General features: G+C 35.7%; 1 protein-coding gene across 3 annotated transcripts in view; it reads right to left on the bottom strand.

Annotated features, from left to right (window-relative positions):
* LOC149785914 (N-acetylated-alpha-linked acidic dipeptidase 2-like) overlaps nt 1–23,195 on the bottom strand; it is a 175,834-nt gene that overhangs the window by 123,418 nt on the left and 29,221 nt on the right. For all 3 annotated transcript variants that reach the window (XM_089976145.1, XM_089976146.1, XM_089976144.1), the window contains exons 2-4: nt 19,439–19,585; nt 11,896–11,961; nt 2,685–2,841 (exon numbers count right to left, since the gene is read on the bottom strand). In XM_089976145.1, the coding sequence (XP_089832271.1) occupies nt 2,685–2,841; nt 11,896–11,961; nt 19,439–19,575 (360 nt within the window). In that variant the 5' untranslated portion in view covers nt 19,576–19,585. The remainder of the gene's footprint in view (nt 1–2,684; nt 2,842–11,895; nt 11,962–19,438; nt 19,586–23,195) is intronic.

Below are 23,195 nucleotides of genomic sequence, written 5' to 3'. Positions count from 1 at the left end.
ATGCAACTTATACAATTTCTTTCTGTATTAATAGCTATCACTGACTTTCTGTAATTTTGACTGTAATCATCAATGCAACTTGTTCAATTTCTTTCTGTATTAATAGCTATCATTGACTTTATGTAATTTTGATTGTAATCATCAATGCAACTTGTACAATTTCTTTCTCTATTAATAGCTATCATTGACTTTATGTAATTGTAATCATGAATGCAACTTGTTTAATTTCTTTCTGTATTAATAGCTATCACTGACTTTCTGTAATTTTGACTGTAATCATCAATGCAACTTGTACAATTTCTTTCTGTATTAATAGCTATCATTGACTTTATGTAATTTTGATTGTAATCATCAATGCAACTTGTACAATTTCTTTCTCTATTAATAGCTATCATTGACTTTATGTAATTGTAATCATGAATGCAACTTGTTTAATTTCTTTCTGTATTAATAGCTATCATTGACTTTATGTAATTGTAATCATGAATGCAACTTGTACAATTTCTTTCTGTATTAATAGCTATCATTGACATTATGTAATTTTGATTGTAATCATCAATGCAACTTGTACAATTTCTTTCTGTATTAATAGCTATCATTGACTTTCTGTAATTGTAATCATCAATGCAACTTGTACAATTTCTTTCTGTATTAATAGCTATCATTGACTTTCTGTAATTGTAATCATCAATGCAACTTGTTTAATTTCTTTCTGTATTAACAGCTATCATTGACTTTCTGTAATTGTAATCATCAATGCAACTTGTACAATTTCTTTCTGTATTAATAGCTATCATTGACTTTCTGTAATTGTAATCATCAATGCAACTTGTACAATTTCTTTCTGTATTAATAGCTATCACTGACATTCTGTAATTTTGACTGTAATCATCAATGCAACTTGTTCAATTTTTTTCTGTATTAATAGCTATCACTGACTTTATGTAATTTTGACTGTAATCATCCATGCAACTTGTTCAATTTCTTTCTGTATTAATAGCTATCATTGACTTTATGTAATTTTGACTGTAATCATCAATGCAACTTGTACAATTTCTTTTTGTATTAATAGCTATCACTGACTTTCTGTAATTGTAATCATCAATGCAACTTGTACAATTTCTTTCTGTATTAATAGCTATCATTGACTTTATGTAATTTTGACTGTAATCATCAATGCAACTTGTACGATTTATTTCTGTATTAATAGCTATCATTGACTTTATGTAATTGTAATCATCAATGCAACTTGTACAATTTCTTTCTGTATTAATAGTTATCACTGACTTTCTGTAATTGTAATCATCAATGTAACTTGTACAATTTCTTTCTGTATTAATAGCTATCATTGACTTTATGTAATTTTGACTGCAATCATCAATGCAACTTGTACAATTTCTTTCTCTATTAATAGCTATCACTGACTTTCTGTAATTTTGACTGTAATCATCAATGCAACTTGTTCAATTTCTTTCTGTATTATTCTAAATTATAGTTTTAAATAAACTCTCCTAATGTATAGATGACATATAAACTGACTGACTAATGATATACTGGCCAGAAAGAATTTCCAGTAATTCAAAATAAGACCATTTCTTCTGTCCATTGATTCTATTTTTAATTGCTGAGTATTGAAACAATCAATGATTTTCCTGAGAAACTCAAACATGCCATATTTGGTTAGTATGTTCACAAGATACATGTAAATTCAGTACAAAAATCTCTGGTAAAATCTCTGACCTTGATGTCATTGTTAGAAAGTCACTGAACTTATAAACAGAGGGCTTGATAATAATTCATTCATACTTGTTTGTGTTATCATATTCACAGCAGCATAGCTAAAGCCTCGGCAATGACCTCTGACCTTAAAATCATATCAGATTGCTCACTGGAATGTAAATACAAATTCTAGTCAAAATTCTCCTTTATACACCTCTTCATCACTAACTCACGAGTGACAGCGGCACAAGATAGTGAGGAAGATTCAATATAAGATTAACCATTAGTTGAAAGTACACATCACTGTATACATAAGTTCAGAGTACAAAAATGGCATGCAGTGATATCTGACTCAACTCCAAGATCAATAAAGTCTGCTCTTCAAAACTCCCTTACAAAAGTGTGGATATATTGATGGTCATTAAATATTGCACAAAGTTTCAAGATGATCACAACCATTCTCATTTTGATGATCAAAACAGCCAGAATCCTACCATGTACGCCATTCTGTAATAATGTGTAACACAGACTCTCTCTATACACTGAACCAAATACTCTTTAAAATCGATGTATAAAAAAATAGAAGCTTTCTCTTTTGTTTTCAAAAGATGTTTCTGTCTTAAAGATAGCAATATAAAATATTATCTGTTGTCAAATAAATGATTTGATAAAGAATAGAAGTAAATATACCTTATGGAAAACACAAACCATGGTCAAGAAAATAAAGGTGTCAGATAGTTTTACAATGACTACCACAGTGGTCATACATGATGTCCAAGCAGCAACATTTTCTTAAAGGACCAACAATACCTTGTGTTTAATGTGTGTGTAGAGTTTCAAAGTAATCCTGCTAGTAGTTGCGGAGGAGTAGCAATAAAAAACTTGAGCTAACAGACAGACGGCAGACAACAAGCGATATGATAGGCTCTTCTGTATTATTACCAATATAGCAAAAACTTATTTACTTTATTAGGATCTGATGTATTGGGATATGACATCAGGACATCATATGGTGTCACTATCACTTTATCCAGTCCATTTTCTCTCCACTGCCTTGATATCAGCTTCACCAGTTCCATTACGCCGTCAGTCCCTGGTAACCTCTGTCTGCTTGTATAGGTCCTGAGAAAGCAAATTTTTCAAGTAAATTATGTTGCCCAGAGAATTCACCCTATCACATTAACATTAGGAATATAAGCCTACTATGTCTCAAGTTCAACCCTACTTAAAGATGAAAGTTCATCTTTTCTGTGAATAATTTATGGACAACAGGCAACAACTCTTGCCAATTATCTCCCCTTGCTGCCACTAATTTTTAACCAGACTGAAATTCCAATGAGGATACTAACATAATGGGGTGGCTGGCAGGCTTTTAAAGTAAATGTAATCAGCGAAGTATTCTGAGAAAAAACATTATTTACTATAAAAATCAGATTACTCCTTTGCATATGTTCCCTGATCACATTCACATTAGAAGTAGGGGATGCTAAGCATCATAACGATACCTTGGGTATCCTTTTATTGAAGAAAGACTGGATTCGCTATGTGAAAGCTAACCCACTTAAAGCAACACATACTACAGTCATGTAATGCATGACCTCTATATCAGGTTAAGAATATTATTGCTGAAATCTTATCATCAACATTCACTGGCAAATCCAGTGAAGAGGCTGTGTTGGTTTCATTGGGTCTGATGATCATCTGAGCCACAGCAACAGGACCCACAAGATTAAGGCTTTGTCCCTGCAGAGCTAATTGAGAAGGTTCACTCTGCTCATGAGTGGAAATCCTCATGAGGTGACTACTCTTTTGAGACATTAGTTAGCTGAGCATACAACCACTTAAGCTAGGAAGACAGGGCCTGAGAGGTGATATCCTGCTTTCACGAATTCATGGGAAGAGTCATTTACGGTTGTCACAAATTGTCTTTGAAAGCTTCATAGCTGCTGTTCTCAAGTTATTGTCAGATGTGAGAAAACATGACAACTCTCTGATTGCTCTTTGAATGTCACTGATCCTTGGTCACAATGCCTGCTTGTGTCATGAAGATAATGAAATCCTGTACAAACTGAAGATAGTTCAAGTTGACTGAAAGGGCATGTAACTCAGTTACCCTGTATGCCAACGCTAAGCTATCATAACAGCTTCACTGAGGTCTAGGCTAACACAGCTCACATTTATCTGAACTGAGCCATGTTAAGACCTCTAAAAGATTCCATTTTGGAACAGACTGAAGGATTTTAGTCTGTTCAAATCAAAATGGCCTAGTTGGCCTGACAGATCTTAATCATGACCATTACCTCTTCTGCCATGATGACTCATTGCCTCATGGACTGGTAGCTTTTGATGACTCACTGCCTCATATGTCATGGATTGGTAGCTTTTGATCATAACTACTGCCATGATGACTCATTGCCTCATGTATCATGGACTGGTAGCTTTTGATGACTCATTGCCTCATATGTCATGGATTGGTAGCTTTTGATCATAACTACTGCCATGATGACTCATTGCCTCATGTATCACTGATTGGTAGCTCATGATGACTCATTGCCTCGTATATCATGGATTGGTAGCTAATGATGACTCATTGCCTCATATATCATGGATTGGTAGCTAATGATGACTCATTGCCTCATATATCATGGAGTGGTAGCTCATGATGACTCATTGCCTCATATATCATGGATTGGTAGCTCATGATGACTCATTGCCTCATGTATCATGGATTGGTAGCTAATGATGACTCATTGCCTCGTATATCATGGATTGGTAGCTAATGATGACTCATTGCCTCATATATCATGGATTGGTAGCTAATGATGACTCATTGCCTCATATATCATGGACTGGAAGCTTTTGATCATAACTACTGCCAACTTTCTCCTCAAAGAACCAGGGAAATAAATAAGTCAGCTGAGGGAATGAAACACTTATAGGGATGATATTATTGACTGGACACCAATCCCTGAAAACACATCATTCTCCCTCATAAGTCTTCAGAGGGTAGGGCCTTCTTTCTCTTAAGATTCTCTCCACAATTGTCAATCTAAATTCTTCTCTGGATGTCCTGATAAGAGTCAGGAATGAGGAAGAAGACAGTAAGGGTAGGGGTCAGACAACTACAACCATGGTTGTTTGAGAACCTTCAGTTTGGTCATAATCTTCTTGGGTAGGTCTACTGCTAGATCAGGTAGATCACTGACCAACAACTTGTCCCACATGTGAGGGGCTGCCAAAATTATTTTGCAATTTTGATTCTGTATTATCAGCATTATTTTCAGTACTAAGACTAGGGGAAGAGGGGTAAGCAAAGGGAATATCCCCATCCCACCCGTTGATATTGCATCCATGACCCAAGATACTGGGTCTGGAACCAATGAGACAAAGAATGGAAAATGTGGTCCACCTTGTCACACAAATGTTGATCACCAATATGCACAAATGTGATGAAAAACTGATGGATAAAGAGACCATTCTGGATGCACAACCCTATTCTTTCTGGAGGGAATGTTGACCAGGATAGTGAATCTACCAGAAATGTGTCTGATTTATATGTTAGTCTGAAGTTGGCAGCACCATCAGAGAAAATGTCAAAGCAGCATGCACAGGATGGGTGATTTGGTGCCACCTTGACCGAGAACAGTGAGCTGCCCAAGCAATTTGGGCTGTTGATTTCCAAGGATGATGGTTGGCTGATTTTCTGGCAGTCAGAATCAAATTGCCAAAGAATGGTGAGCTGCTTTGCCAATGACCCAATCAATTCAGGCTGTTGGATCCCAGGGATATTGGTTGGCTGATTTTTCTGCCAGTCAGAAAAAATTGCCAAAGAGGCCAAATACAACATCAAGAATGTGGGGTCACTGCTCCAAACCAGCTTCAATGTGGCATGAAATGCATTCTTGTCCACTTTACAAAAAGTAGAAAGACATGTGGACAACCACCAATTTCTTATCTAGAACTGGGCGGTCAGTATGGAAGGCATCAGAGTGTGTTTTGTACCTGCATGATGAGAATGTTGCTGGTACATGGCTTTTGGCAAGAGAGCCTTAGCCTTCCGTGGATCAAAGACTCTTCCAAACAGACAGTCATTAACTTCCTGATCTTCACTGACTGGGGAATCAGCTGGAAGTATGGATTCTCTTCCTCACTGTTGATATCTACCAAAGCCATAACCCTCAAGACATCCATGGCAGTCAGGGGTGGAGGGCATTTTGAAGCCAACAACACCTGATTACACCTCTCCCTCGATAACTTGCAGACAACAGGGTCCACAAACATAGGCTGCACTATAAGCAAGGCGCGAGTTACCGAGGGACCTCAAGTAAATTTTTAAAATCGCATTAACATCGAGAAAACCTTGGGGGGGGGGTAGAGCAGCATTAAGGAACTGGGCTGTTTATTTACTGAATCCTCATTTTACAATCAGGTCGATAATAATTTTTAATAAAGTGCTTTTTCTGATGAAGTTGTTCATTATTCTGTTTAAATAACATTTATTTCAAAATGTCCAACATTTGAAAGATTGTTCCAACTGGTTTCAACAACCATCACATGTACACGAAAAAAATCTGTGTATTACATCACTGCTTTTTGTTTTATTGATGAGTCTGGTTCCCATAGTGGTGTTTAATATTATCCTGCCAAATCGGGAGTCCACAGAGCAGAGAACTAGACTAACTCTTGATACACCACCAAACAAGATTCCTTTTTTCTAAAAACATGCAACATTTATTTCGTGAGACAATCGTCTACATCGAAACTCAATTTCTGTATTTTTCAATTAGTACAATATTGATGTCGTGATTTCATTGGAAGTAATAATGAAACTTCTTATCATCCTTGAGGATATCTCTTTATGCCAGTTCAAGAATTCTCTGATACTCGCTTGCCCACAATGGTCTGTATCTGTGAAATCAAGCTCTTTATTTTACGAAGTATTCATTTCACTTGGCTGCCTTGTTATCTTTGATCACAGTTATGAAAGAGTTGGTTAATTTAAGGTAGTTTATGTTACATACACAATAATATTTATAAGTGCTCGATTGATCAAATGAAGTGAATTCACCCGATATACGACTGGGGCCTCTAGGTTTTAAGTTTGTAGGATTTTCGTGCCTTTTAACTTTTCTTTTATTTCATCTCTTTTATTTGATTCAAAAGGCATACTTAACGTAATAATACAAAGGAGGCCAGCTTTTAATTCAGTGCAACAATACAACAAATACTTCCGGAAGTCAATTAACAAAACACGGTCGGCAGTTAATTAGGTTCTCAGAGAAATGCTTGTGGACATAGCTGTTACGGTAGATTGATGCATTTTATGTTTAATTACAAGAGGTCACAATGCATTTATGATGATTACACTTAAAACACATTGCATTTATGATGATTACACTTAAAAGGAACTAAAAGATAGAACTAGAACACAAATTTTAATAGATAAAAAAATTATTTAATTTGTATTTATTTATTTAAGTATTGCCTCCACTTGGCGTAAGTGACAGTTTCATTAATCGCAATTTCTTTACACATCGTTAATTGCAGTGTATTAGGAATGTCGTTTGGAAAGAAAACGTAAAAAGCTGTATGACCTATTTTTAAATTTGATATTTCACAGTGATTAAAATTTCCAGGTTATATCTACCTTTTTCGACGATAAAACAAGTGATACATCAAAGTTTCCATTACCAATTTTGTACGCGATTTTCGGCAAGTTCAACAAATAGAGATCAATTTATGGGGTATTTTCTGGTTTAAAAAATAGGATCCACGCCTGACACCGCATTATGGGTGGGTTCACGAGTTGTCAGGGTGCTAGTTATCGAGAGAGTGGTGTATCTCTTTGACTGCAGCCTTAAGGCTTGACCCATGGTTGGATCTGATTAAGGATTCATGATGATCAATGTAATTGCAGAAAAATAACTTCATTGACAGTTTCACTGAAACTACAAAATCAACACAACAAAAATGTGTAAATTAACAATGCAGCATGTTAATAAGTCACTAAAACAACACCAGTTACTAACTGGGTAAGCATACAATAGGTACGAAACCGTGAATGACAACATGCATCATCAATGCATGTTCTAACTAGACAAAATCCGAGAAAGTGACAATCTCATAAATATTGGAAAAATTGCAAACATAACTTATACAGCCACCCTGTAGAGGAATGATTAAAACACGATGTCAATCCAGATTCCTGGCTGGATGATTAGAATTCATGCTGATATTGGCATGGATTTACGAGGTTTTTCATACAATGTTTACAAAGCAAAACTAAAAGTTTAGTGAAAACTAGCAGTGGGAAGGTAAGTGGAAAGAGTTATTGCCATTTTTTCATTATTTTGTAGACATTAAACTGAATTTTTTTCTTTTAGTAGGGCTGGATTCAGGTGGTAGCAGGCTTATATTCCTAATGTTAATGTGAAATATATTCAAGGACAACCTATTCATAAATAATCAATTTAAAAACTTGATGCATATTGTAATTTTTCTACATATAACACATATCACTACAACATTCTGCTGTTTCATAAAACAAAATTTTTATTTTTTTTGTCATCTAATAAATAGAATCTTTCATTAATGCTCATTTAAAGAAATGCAGAAACTCATCAAAACATCAAGGCTTGCAGAGATAAACTTTTTCAACTCATTTCATAAAATTCATTGGAAATGAGCATTCATGTTAAGATCCTCTATGAAAATAAGGACTGTGTGGAATGTGAAAAGTTATCTTGACAAAATCTTAAAGAGTCCAGACATGAACTGCTAGTATTTTAAGGTATTAGAGATATAGTGATTTAACCAGGGCAGGGGTTTTCATGCCCAGCATGTACATTGTTACAAGGTGGCTTTTCGTGCCCAGCATTGACAATGTTACAGGGTGGGGATTTTCATGTCCAGCATGTACATTGTTACAAGGTGGCTTTTCGTGTCCAGCATTGACAATGTTACAGGGTGGGGATTTTCATGTCCAGCATGTACATATGTACTTTGTTACAAGGTGGCTTTTCATGCCCAGCATTGACAATGTTACAGGGTAGGGATTTTCATGTCCAGCATGTACTTTGTTACAGGGTGGGGACTTTCATAGTTTTCAAGTCGTTATACAGTGGCTGAACCCCATGAAGTGCGGGTTGGATACCCATCCGTTAATAATAACCCAAGTAATAAAATGAACAGCCACATACCCATTTAAACAAAACAAGGTATTCCAAGATCAGATCAAGACACAGAATAATGATCACAGCTCAAGGCTCATGTTGAGTGTGTATTTATTCATCATCACAGCTGCTGGTATAGTTGCTTACAATTTACTTGTCATACATGTACCATATATTAATAATACAAGAGAAGAGGACACTTCTCTCCTTGCTCATGCAACCTATTTAAGAATAAATGCTGATATTTAAAGCTAGACCATCCTAATTTCTTGCCTGTCCATGGTTCATGCACCATTTGTCTCGCAACTTAAACACGCTTGTTTAGAGATCCTAATGACATAAACTAGGTCAATACCTTTCATTGACAGCAACAGTAAGTACAGATTAAGAAATATTTGATGAAATAAAACTTAAATAAGTACTACAATTCAAACAAAAGAAAGCACAATATAAATGCCCGGTTTTGCCTCAAGCTTATGGCCCTGGAACAAGTTCAAGTCAGGGCCACTGTTCATGTTTATTTACTGGACTCTCATGTTTATTATTGGGAAACCTAAGACAGATAATTTTGTCAAAGCAAAGGCAATACAAAAACTTGGTTACCGTAACATACATTTCTTATGCCATGTTAGGAAAAAATAAACGACATGGACAACTATACAGAATGAAATTTTTCACAGATATATTTAAATATAAGGGAAATCTTTGTTATTTAATAACGGTGAAAAAATTCTATTAAAAATTTACCATGTGTGTAAATTTGTTATTTGATTTAGCCAGTTTGTGACAAAATTTTAACTGCAGATCCAATTAAGTAGCAAATATAAATGTACTTTAAATAAAATAAATATGAACAAAATTTAATAAAAATTGATCAAGTGTGTAACTATGGTAATTTTTGCATTAATTTTACACAAAACAGTTCCAAGAAAACAGACGGGATACTTGAATGTGAAACCACTTCTCATAGATTCATTTTATTTTGATACTACATACATAGCAGACCAGTTTAAACTGAAAATAAATGGTACCAGATATCACAAAAAAACGGCTGTTTCAATGTGACTAATAGATGTTATATGACTGAAAAATGTTAGTGGAGAGGGATTTTGTTAAACTTAAAAGCAAGCTGCACCAGACCATTGTTAAGAAACAAATCATGACAGGTTGAGGATACTATAAACAGTCATCATTTGTAGACTTTACAACTATTTGTGAAAGTTATTGTTGACATGTAGGCTACTTAGAATGAGTGTTATGCATAAATAATGTATCAATTTCTTCTGTTTCTATAATCTTGTATTAACTACTAATCCATATGGATTTAGCCGATTTGTGACAAAAAATTTAACTGCAGATCCATGTAAGTATGTGTGTGTATGTATGTTATTTGGATTTTTAACGTAGCTTTAACAATTTTTCAGTCACATCGCTACAATGTCTGCAGTGTGGCAGTTTATAGTAATGTCTAGCAATGGGGCATCATGCTGCAGACATGTAGCATTATGTCCCACCCAGTCACATTATCCTGACACCAGCCTAACCAGTCCTAACACTAACCTCTTAATGCTGAGCGCCAAGCGAGGCAGCTGTTAGTACCATTTCTGTAAGTCTTTGGTATGACTCGGCCAGAGATATCCAGGTAAGTAACAATAATAAATGTCCATTAAATAAAATAAATATGAAAGTTTTTCATTGAGTTTTCTGTAATTATGACATGTAATATACCTTTCTTGGTGGATGGCAAGTGTGAACCTACAACAATGCAGTTCAGGTTTACATTTAATACAATTTCCCTTTGATCAGGTACCCAGGTAACCAATTATTAGGATTAAGTAGAAATTTCCCAAAATTTTTACATCTCTATTGATGACAAGTCTGTTAAAGTGAGGGGTAATAATGAGTCCCTTGAAGTGACGGGTAATGATGGACAACAAAACCAAGGTCAACTGCGTGTAAAAATTTGTCTTTCAGTCCTAGTAAGTGTATATACCATGGTAAGGTACAGATCTTAACAATAAAATTATGACCCAACAGCTATTTTCACTGGGGTCATGATTCCACCCCACCCACCCCTGGTCCAGGTTAGTTGAATATATAATTTCATCTTCTTATTCCTACTAACAGTGTATATGTTTACAGGGTGGAGATCTCAATAGTGTATGAGTTACAACCCAAGGGATAAGTCCTTGGTGGGTATGGGACATCACTCAGGGGTTTAAGTCTGAAACGTATTGACACTTAGACCACTGATCACATGTACCATTTCTCGGATATGTGAAAGATACAACTCTTAAATATTGGAGATTTATGTAAAATCACCCCTACCCCAGGGCATGAACAAAAGAATAAAAGTGTTGGCATCCAAAGGCATCATTTACCCAAGATTCATGTTTCTAGTTTTAATGATAGATTTCAAGGGCATTACACATGTATTACCATACATATATTTGTGTGTAAAGACTGTCTCACTGTGATTCTTACAATGAGGGAATTACATGTTTACATATACCTGAACAAGACTAAAGACAGGTAACACAATCAACAGGACACCTGCCAAGTCTGTCTAGTGCTATAATTTACAAAAAAGAATCTGTTTCCTTATATATTCATAATTAAGTCACTCCTACAGATTTGTCAGGCCCACACATTTGGCCTTGAAATGGTGGTATATTTAATTAACATCAGGTAAATCATTCCAAAATATTGACTGATTTTTAATGCACACAAATTACTTTGATGCTATTGTGCATAATGGACTCCAAGACTTGTAATAAATGTGTCTCAGTTTCTAAATGATACATACTGACTTATTATTAGAGGACTACATTACACAATATTTGTTTTATTAACAATAATGAGTCCCAAAAATTTTTTAATGCTTTGAATGTCAACAATTTTAAAAATGCTATTATGTGTGGCTACACACCATGCACAACTTGGGGTCAAGTCATCAACCAGTTTTAATCCAACGTGGATAAGCTATTTATAGAACAGTACTCACTTCAAATTATTTCTAATGTTGTCCTTGTTCAGATCATTTATAATATAATGAAATGAATCTTCCATCCTGAAAAGGAAGACAAAAATTAGTCCATCTGATACAGGATTTTTTAAATTGTTAGTTTTATGCACACATATGTATACATGCATGCATACATGCATGCACACATGCACACACACAAGCCAAATAGCCAACATACTGAACTGGATGTACGTGGTCTGTGTCCATCCATTCATTTTCCTTGCTTGGTCTCAACTCCTACATTACCAAACCTATCGATGTCAAAACCTATCAATGTTAAAACCTATCAATGTCAAACTTGTACTGAATGTACATCTTAGCCAGGTTGCTGCGACATACACTTCGTGACTTATTCAAAATATTACTTAAAAATCACATCTAGACTTATCACCTATTACTATTTTGCTAACTCCAGGGGTGCATCTTGGGAAGAACAATTGTTGTGCACTAAAATGAGGTAACTCTAACCTACTTTCCAGTACTAGTTCAAAATTGCCACTAAACTTGCACTTGGAGAGTATCTTTCTATGAATATGTGCTGCACATCAACTCCAACTCAATGTTGACTAGTTTGTATGACTTGTTAAAGAGTCTGAAAACCAAAGTCCAGATCTACCTTTGGTACTTTTTACCTATTACCATGAAATTTGCACCTTGTCGAGCATGAAACTGGGCCAATCTGGCTTACTTTCCAGGTGTATTAGGAATAACTTATGCATATGATCTTATTTCAATACTCTTTCACTTATTGCCACCAAACCATTACTGAAGGTGCATAGACATCATAGAATGTCTTTACAGTGTGACGCATGCCGAAATTTGGTTACTATGACCTATTTACTGAGGATTATTCAAGATTCCTTATAAGATACTAAAGATATGGAAGAAGAGTATCTTGTGAGCTCAATCCCAACTCAATTTGGTATTTAAACATAGGTTTGTCATAAAAAGAACAAATGAAGGCCGTTGTTGTCCACTGTCTATGACGAGACCAAACTGGGCAGACATGGTCAAACCATTATTGTCCATGGTGAGACAATAAGGACCATAATGGGTCAGATTTTACTGCATTGTAAGTGGCCAAACATTTTCCAGGGTCCAATTTAACTGCATTATGACACACATCTGACATCTATGGGTGCAAGGTTGCATATAATGCAGCAAACAAATTCAGAATCAAAACAGTTCCTGATTTCTCCTATGGTTTCTTACTATTCAATAACATGGGCCAAACCGAATTATTACAACTGCATGCTTACTCTTGTTGCTGCTGAAGATAACTTGAGAATGACTGTGTCCTTTCTAAAGGTCTCGCTTTAAAAAAATTTGCAATCTTAAATATAAACACCCAGATTTGTCTTTCTGTGTGTCACACCTACCAAACAAAAGGCTGCAGGTTTGAAACTCGCAGCAGCATTCCAATTTCTTTATTTGTACCTTTTGTATTTGTGTTCAAACTTTCTTTTTAACTCACTCATCCCAATTTTTAATAAAAATTGTTATACCTATCCAAGGACAGGCAATTAACCTAGTGTTCAAATAAGCACCGCAACAATTCAACTTTAATGAGATTAATCCACCTGCATTCTAGAACTGGAAACTTGTGGTAAATGTCAGTTGTTTTCTAGAACTGGAAACTTGTGGTAAATGTCAGTTGTTTTCCTCAAAGATATTGACATGAAGAGTAAAAACTTATGATCTTAGACTGAAAAGTATCTTTTTTCAATAATTCACATTGAGAGTACTTAAAATGAAGATTTACAATTTGCTTTGAAATGGATGTGTGACAATAAACTTAGCTTAAATTTACAGAAACCCACTTAAGTTTGTTAGCTAAGCACAAGAATCATCCAAATGTAGAGAATTGTAAACAGTACAAAAATTAAAGCTGTTAAATCTGCCAAACATTTTGGTTTCCTTCTTGATACTACTTTATCCTGGTCCAACCTATCTAAAACACCCTCCTTGATACTACTTTATCCTGGTCCAACCAATCTGAAACACCCTCCTTGATACTACTTTATCCTGGTCCAACCTATCTAAAACACCCTCCTTGATACTACTTTATCCTGGTCCAACCAATCTGAAACACCCTCCTTGATACTACTTTATCCTGGTCCAACCTATCTAAAACACCCTCCTTGATACTACTTTATCCTGGTCCAACCAATCTAAAACATCCTCCTTGATACTACTTTATCCTGGTCCAACCAATCTGAAACACCCTCCTTGATACTACTTTATCCTGGTCCAACCAATCTGAAACACCTTTCTTGATACTAATTTATCCTGGTCCAACCTATCTAAAACACCCTCCTTGATACTACTTTATCCTGGTCCAACCAATCTGAAACACCCTCCTTGATACTACTTTATCCTGGTCCAACCAATCTAAAACATCCTCCTTGATACTACTTTATCCTGGTCCAACCAATCTGAAACACCCTCCTTGATACTACTTTATCCTGGTCCAACCAATCTAAAACATCCTCCTTGATACTACTTTATCCTGGTCCAACCAATCTTAAACACCCTCCTTGATACTACTTTATCCTGGTCCAACCTATCTAAAACACCCTCCTTGATACTACTTTATCCTGGTCCAACCAATTTTAAAACACCTTTCTTGATACTACTTTATCCTGGTCCAACCAATCTGAAACACCCTCCTTGATACTACTTTATCCTGGTCCAACCAATCTGAAACACCCTCCTTGATACTACTTTATCCTGGTCCAACCAATCTAAAACACCCTCCTTGATACTACTTTATCCTGGTCCAACCAATCTTAAACACCCTCCTTGATACTACTTTATCCTGGTCCAACCTATCTAAAACACCCTCCTTGATACTACTTTATCCTGGTCCAACCAATTTTAAAACACCTTTCTTGATACTACTTTATCCTGGTCCAACCAATCTGAAACACCCTCCTTGATACTACTTTATCCTGGTCCAACCAATCTGAAACACCCTCCTTGATACTACTTTATCCTGGTCCAACCAATTTAAAACACCCTCCTTGATACTACTTTATCCTGGTCCAACCTATCTAAAACACCCTCCTTGATACTACTTTATCCTGGTCCAACCAATTTTGAAACACCCTCCTTGTTACTACTTTATACTGGTCCAACCAATTTTGAAACACCCTCCTTGTTACTACTTTATCCTGGTCCAACCAATTTTGAAACACCCTCCTTGATACTACTTTATCCTGGTCCAACCAATTTTGAAACACCCTCCTTGATACTACTTTATCCTGGTCCAACCAATTTTGAAACATCCTCCTTGATACTACTTTATCCTGGTCCAACCTATCTAAAACACCCTCCTTGATACTACTTTATCCTGGTCCAACCAATCTGAAACACCCTCCTTGATACTACTTTATCCTGGTCCAACCAATCTAAAACACCCTCCTTGATACTACTTTATCCTGGTCCAACCTATCTAAAACACCCTCCTTGATACTACTTTATCCTGGTCCAACCAATTTTAAAACACCTTTCTTGATACTACTTTATCCTGGTCCAACCAATCTGAAACACCCTCCTTGATACTACTTTATCCTGGTCCAACCAATCTGAAACACCCTCCTTGATACTACTTTATCCTGGTCCAACCAATCTAAAACATCCTCCTTGATACTACTTTATCCTGGTCCAACCAATCTTAAACACCCTCCTTGATACTACTTTATCCTGGTCCAACCTATCTAAAACACCCTCCTTGATACTACTTTATCCTGGTCCAACCAATTTTAAAACACCTTTCTTGATACTACTTTATCCTGGTCCAACCAATCTGAAACACCCTCCTTGATACTACTTTATCCTGGTCCAACCAATCTGAAACACCCTCCTTGATACTACTTTATCCTGGTCCAACCAATCTAAAACACCCTCCTTGATACTACTTTATCCTGGTCCAACCAATCTTAAACACCCTCCTTGATACTACTTTATCCTGGTCCAACCTATCTAAAACACCCTCCTTGATACTACTTTATCCTGGTCCAACCAATTTTAAAACACCTTTCTTGATACTACTTTATCCTGGTCCAACCAATCTGAAACACCCTCCTTGATACTACTTTATCCTGGTCCAACCAATCTGAAACACCCTCCTTGATACTACTTTATCCTGGTCCAACCAATTTAAAACACCCTCCTTGATACTACTTTATCCTGGTCCAACCTATCTAAAACACCCTCCTTGATACTACTTTATCCTGGTCCAACCAATTTTGAAACACCCTCCTTGTTACTACTTTATACTGGTCCAACCAATTTTGAAACACCCTCCTTGTTACTACTTTATCCTGGTCCAACCAATTTTGAAACACCCTCCTTGATACTACTTTATCCTGGTCCAACCAATTTTGAAACACCCTCCTTGATACTACTTTATCCTGGTCCAACCAATTTTGAAACATCCTCCTTGATACTACTTTATCCTGGTCCAACCTATCTAAAACACCCTCCTTGATACTACTTTATCCTGGTCCAACCAATCTGAAACACCCTCCTTGATACTACTTTATCCTGGTCCAACCAATCTAAAACACCCTCCTTGATACTACTTTATCCTGGTCCAACCTATCTAAAACACCCTCCTTGATACTACTTTATCCTGGTCCAACCAATTTTAAAACACCTTTCTTGATACTACTTTATCCTGGTCCAACCAATCTGAAACACCCTCCTTGATACTACTTTATCCTGGTCCAACCAATCTGAAACACCCTCCTTGATACTACTTTATCCTGGTCCAACCAATCTGAAACACCCTCCTTGATACTACTTTATCCTGGTCCAACCAATCTAAAACACCCTCCTTGATACTACTTTATCCTGGTCCAACCAATCTGAAACACCCTCCTTGATACTACTTTATCCTGGTCCAACCAATCTTAAACACCCTCCTTGATACTACTTTATCCTGGTCCAACCTATCTAAAACACCCTCCTTGATACTACTTTATCCTGGTCCAACCAATTTTAAAACACCTTTCTTGATACTACTTTATCCTGGTCCAACCAATCTGAAACACCCTCCTTGATACTACTTTATCCTGGTCCAACCAATCTGAAACACCCTCCTTGATACTACTTTATCCTGGTCCAACCAATCTGAAACACCCTCCTTGATACTACTTTATCCTGGTCCAACCAATCTAAAACACCCTCCTTGATACTACTTTATCCTGGTCCAACCAATCTGAAACACCCTCCTTGATACTACTTTATCCTGGTCCAACCAATCTAAAACACCCTCCTTGATACTACCTTATCCTGGTCCAACCAATTTAAAACACCCTCCTTGATACTACTTTATCCTGGTCCAACCTATCTAAAACACCCTCCTTGATACTACTTTATCCTGGTCCAACCAATTTTGAAACACCCTCCTTGTTACTACTTTATACTGGTCCAGCCAATTTTGAAACACCCTCCTTGTTACTACTTTATCCTGGTCCAACCAATTTTGAAACACCCTCCTTGATACTACTTTATCCTGGTCCAACCAATTTTGAAACACCCTCCTTGATACTACTTTATCCTGGTCCAACCAATTTTGAAACACCCTCCTTGTTACTACTTTAGAGTGGTCCAACCAATTTTGAAACACCCTCCTTGATACTACTTTAACATGGTCGAACCAATCTGAAACACTCTTTACAAAAGTATCTAAGAAAATAGGATTAGTAAAAATGGAGGTTTATGTCAGATGAATTTATCATAAAAAGTGTATGTGTACAATATAAACTTTTAACACCTTTATCATCTCTTATCAATACCGTTAGATGGATGCCAAAGCTTTCAAGGTCTAAAATAATTTTGCACCCAAGTATATTAATCTTTCTAAATCCGTGAGGAACATCAGCACAAGGAGATACAGGTGAAGTGAAAAAGATTTATATATACCAGACTATTTTAAGAAATCTGTTGTTTAAGATAGTAAATTTGATGGAAAAGTTAGCAGCATAAAAAATAAACAAGCACCTGTTTACAACTTAAAACCTTTATAAATAATGTAATGTGCAATATTGATTTTATGATGCATAACATTTATACATAGTAGTTGTGATATATCTATAAGATAACAGCTAGTTACCCTTGTTTAATTCATATTTTCTTTGTTTATATTTACATTCTTTAATCTAGTGGATATCAACCATAAGATTCTTTACTAATTACATGTATCTGTTTTAACTGTAGGGCCATAAGGTAAATTAGCTGCCACCTAATAATTCTACAAGAGATAAATTATGAATATTACTACTGCTAAATAAAAGATATTATAATTATTAAATGTGAATATTTACCTGTTTATTGAAGCTTCTGTTCAAAAATTGAAAAACAACAAAATCAGCTAAATGCATCTACAAACATCAGCAAGACAAGGTGACTTAGAAAATATGGATTGAATCATTACTCTGATTTTCAACTGATTCCTTAAACAACATTAATTTTATCAATATTTAAGCAAGAATCAAATTTATCCTTCCATATCCAACTGAGTTGCATCTGTCTTGGTGCATAGATCTCCATAAACACTAGTTGTACATGTAGACCAAAAATTACATAATGTTTATTATATGACTACACGGCTAAAAAGATTTAAGCCTGCCACAATAGCTTCTCAGTGACATAATGCAGAAACACGCAAATTCACTCACCAGAATTTACAAGCCAACAATTACAGCCATTTTCTTGCTTTCTTCATTCAATATTTATGAACAGTTCAGATATATGGAAGTCACTTGTCACTAACACCTATAGATGCAAAAATAAAATGGTGGGCTTTATTAACATCACCACATTAGAAAGTGGCTCTCATGTATTGCAACAGCAGTCATCTCAAAAGTTAATCCCTAGTACAATAATCATGGAAGACTGACTCTTATGTTAAGATGATACTGCAATTATTTTTCTCTTTCTGGAAAACAAAAGATATTAACTGCTTCATTTACCATTTAAACAGAAGGCATGTTTCTTTAAAAACTATTTACTGGAATAACATGAAATGTTTACACAAAAAATGTGACATCCTTAGCACTGTGGTTGGAGAACCAACTTTTGCAAAGACCCTCTAATAGGCAGGCCAATCAGTCTCTACTAGGCAGACCAGGCCAAACAGCCACTACTAGGCATGTGAAACAGCCACTACTAGGCAGGCCAAACATCCACTACCTGGCAGGCCAAACAGCCATTATTTTGCAGGCCAGACCAAACAGCCACAACTAGGCAGGCCAAACAGCCTCTACTAGGCAGGCCAGGCCAAACAGCCACAACTAGGCAGGCCAAACAGCCTCTACTAGGGAGGCCAGGCCAAACAGCCACAACTAGGCAGGCCAAACAGCCTCTACTATGCAGGCCAGGCCAACAGCCACAACTAGGCAGGCCAAACAGCCTCTACTATGCAGGCCAGGCCGAACAGCCTCTACTAGGCAGGTCAGTCCAGATCCTATCACAAATATGCTCAATGTCTTAATCTTAATCAGTACAAGCTTACTCCTCTTGATGTTGTAGATAGTTCATGAATGATGGCTTCCTGTGGTTGGAGAACCATGTTATTAAAACGGCCACTACCAGGCAGGCCAACCCAGATCCTAACACCAACATGTTGACTGGTCTTACTCTCAGTACCATTGTGGAATATCTGAAAAACAGAGAAGAATAAAATAACATTATGTAAGACATCATACTTTTGCTTTTTATACAAAACCATGAGATTAACCCTTTACTGTGGATCAGTTTTGAGGCTGAACTGCCCAAATGCACAGGATTTATCCATTAATTCAATAATCTGACACATCTTTTGAGTTGACTTCTGCAATAATAATATTCTGTATAGTGAGAAACTTGTTGTGGATACTGGATGGGGGGTGTTGGGTACACTTTGTTTCAGCATGCAGGATATGAAATTTCACTGTTCAATAAACCTTGGGCTGATGGTTGAAGATACGCCTGGCAGAAAGATTTCACTGTTCACTACACATTGGGCTGATGTTTGAAGATACGCCTGGCAGAAAGATTTTACTACTTGGGTTAAACATATGTAAATCTACATCATGGATAAATACTTCCTAGCAGGGAAAAAATTGATATATATGCCACCATCACCAATCTTCAAATACCATCACCATTCTTCAAAATAAAATGACCATTTCAAACCTTGCATGAGTGTGGCTTTAACAATTTCACTTTAGCATCTAGTGAAAAAATGTATTCTAAGCACTGTTAACATTAAATCCAAAACACCTTCCAAACTTTACCATAATGTGAACTTTTTTCTAATATCCTTGGCAAGAGGTAGATATCCTTGGCAAGAGGTAGATATCCTTGAAGCTCTACTGACTGAAAAGACTTTTCAAGAATTCTAAATATAACCTTTTTTTTTTTTTTTAAACTTCTGAGTGTTGAAATTGCCTGATTTTTTTTAGCTGTAGTGGCAATATTGGAGATCCTAACAACACCATTTCCATGGCAATTCTACAGGTAATTTAGAGGTTGTCATAATAACAGGCTTGTGCAAAAGAACAACAGGAAGATGGGCAGCATGCTATCTCATTCATGAGTTCTTCCTTTTTTTGACCAGCAAAAACTATAGAAAGCATTACAGTTAAAAAAAAAGCAAACTCTGTCTCAAGCTGCCAGCCACAAACATAATGTCAGTCACATAAAGGAACTAAAACACAAATTTAGTTTGATGATACACACGTACAATTATTTATTTGATATTCATTTATTAAAGTAATGCCTTGAACAGGTTCATTGATCAAAACTTCATTGAATATCATTATTTACTATGTACTAAGAAGGTCATTTGGAAAAAACATGCAACAAAATATCATTTCTTATTAAAACTTGATATATTCATAATGTTGATCAAAATTTCCAGGACCTTTCTACCCTTTATGACGATAAAACAAGCGATACACAAGTGTTTCATTTACCAATTTTGATGATGAGTTTCTTCTAGTTCAACAAATAAGGCTAACATTTATTTGTATTTTCGAGTTTAAAAAATGACGTCTATGCCTGAACCCATGTTATAAGCGGGTTTGCAAGTTATTGGGGTACGAGTTATCAAGGGAGTGGTGCATAAGGATAATATCATGAATGTGGGATCCATTAGCACTTTTCTACGTGTAATATATTTCAGTTGCCAAGAAGGACGCATTTATGGCACATCGTTTATTAGTGGATTCAACATCTGGTAATTTTATCTTTCAAAACAATTAAAATCTATGTTTCCAAATATTAACCTTTCAAAACAACTAAAATGTATGTATCCTTACAAAATGATCATCATATTATTGTTGAGTGTACTTTCTGTGTATACACTGGACCATCTGACTTTGAATTTAAGTGCACTGTTTTATTGTGTATCGCTTGTATTATCGTCATAAAGGGTAGAAAGGACCTGGAAATTCTGCATACCAGGGCCCAGCAACGTGAAATGAATTGCCCACTGAACTTAGACACAAAGACAGTGATCACATTGAAGAGGGCTCTCATAAATCACTTATTTCGACTGCAAGAACAAACTTAAAGACCTAATAATGTTTCCTACCTGAAATATTCTCAGCATGTTTTTTATTTTTTAATGTTTTTCTAATTTCATGGTGTTTGTTTTTGTAGTGATATTATTATATGTTTTTTTTATCTTATAGGTGTTGTCTAATGTTGTAAAGTGCTTAGAGCTTCTAAAGATTAGGTGCTATACAAAGTCCTCATTATTATTATTATTGTGATGTATTGGAAGTTCCAGGACGTGAACAAACAAAAATATCAGCATGTACTATTACAAATCTAGGTCATAAAGTGTGTAACAGAAAGTCAGTGAACTGCCAAAAAAGGCTCAGAGGAAGACAATTTGCCACATTTAAAAAACCTGTTACACATTTCATGTACTATTACAAATCTAGGTCATAAAATGTGTAACAGAAAGTCAGTGAACTGCCAAATAAGACTCAGAGGAAGGCAATTTGCCTCATTTAAAAAACCTGTTACAAGTTTCATGTACTATTACAAATCTAGGTCTTAAAATGTGTAACAGAAAGGAAGTGAACTGACAAATAAGACACAGAGGAAGGCAATTTGCCTCATTTAAAAAACCTGTTACAAGTTTCATGTACTATTACAAATCTAGGTCTTAAAATGTGTAACAGAAAGGAAGTGAACTGACAAATAAGACTCAGAGAAAGGCAATTTGCCTCATTAAAAACCTGTTACACGTTTCATGTACTATTACAAATCTAGGTTATAAAATGTGTAACAGAAAGGAAGTGAACTGCCAAATAAGACTCAGAGAAAGGCAATTTGCCTCATTAAAAACCTGTTACACGTTTGATGACAGCTGCTTAAGAAAGCAGAAGCAACTCAGCTGCACAAGAGATTAAAATTCAAATTCCTAACTCAGTGAATATATAAATACTGATAATATTGATTAACTGACATCTAACTTGTAAAATAAAAATCTGATCTAAATAAAATATAATAAAAGGGTTACAATGTACATTTTACAACATTGGTGTTGCAGGACTGTTCTTCTTGTACCATAATCACAGACAGAATTATTGAGTAAGTAATATATTTACTGTGACATGGGTAGAATACATTAAACACTAGCTCTTTATGAGTTCTTTTACTGATATAACAAAAGTATTTCATAATTCAACAGACATGTACACATATACCTATTCACAGTGAAACAACATACTTATAAATACTGCAATGCCAACAGTAACAGCAGACTATAAGACAAAAGTAAATGGCATACAATTATAAATAAAACACAAAGTCATAAGGACAGCATTCTTTTGCATACCAGGGCCCAGCAATGTGGAATGAATTGCCCACTGAACTTAGACACAAAGACACAGTGATCTCATTCAAGAGTGCTCTCAAAACTCACTTTTTTCAACTGCAAGAACAAACTTAAAGACCTAATAATGTTTCCTACCTTAAATATTCTCAGCATGTTTTTTAAAGTTTTCTAATTTCATGGTGTTTGTTTTGTAATCATATCATTATATGTTTTTTATCTTATAGGTGTTGTCTAACGTTGTAAAGCGCTTAGAGCTTCTAAAGATTAGGTGCTATACAAAGTCCTCATTATTATTATTATTATATTATGCATAAACATATATAACACCATCTTCACTAGCTTAAGGTTCCAATAACCCTATCTACACCTTGGCATAACATGCAGACATTTCTGTGCTTCGGGTCTGTGAATTTCATTTGATGCGGCAGCAAGCCAC

The sequence above is a fragment of the Sinohyriopsis cumingii genome, chromosome 12 (assembly GCF_028554795.1).
Source record: "Sinohyriopsis cumingii isolate HCF-2022 chromosome 12, ASM2855479v2, whole genome shotgun sequence".
In the NCBI taxonomy this organism is placed as follows: Eukaryota; Metazoa; Mollusca; class Bivalvia; order Unionida; family Unionidae; genus Sinohyriopsis; species Sinohyriopsis cumingii.
The sequence above is the reverse complement of the archived record's forward strand: the minus strand, read 5'-3'. Positions and strand labels throughout refer to the sequence as shown.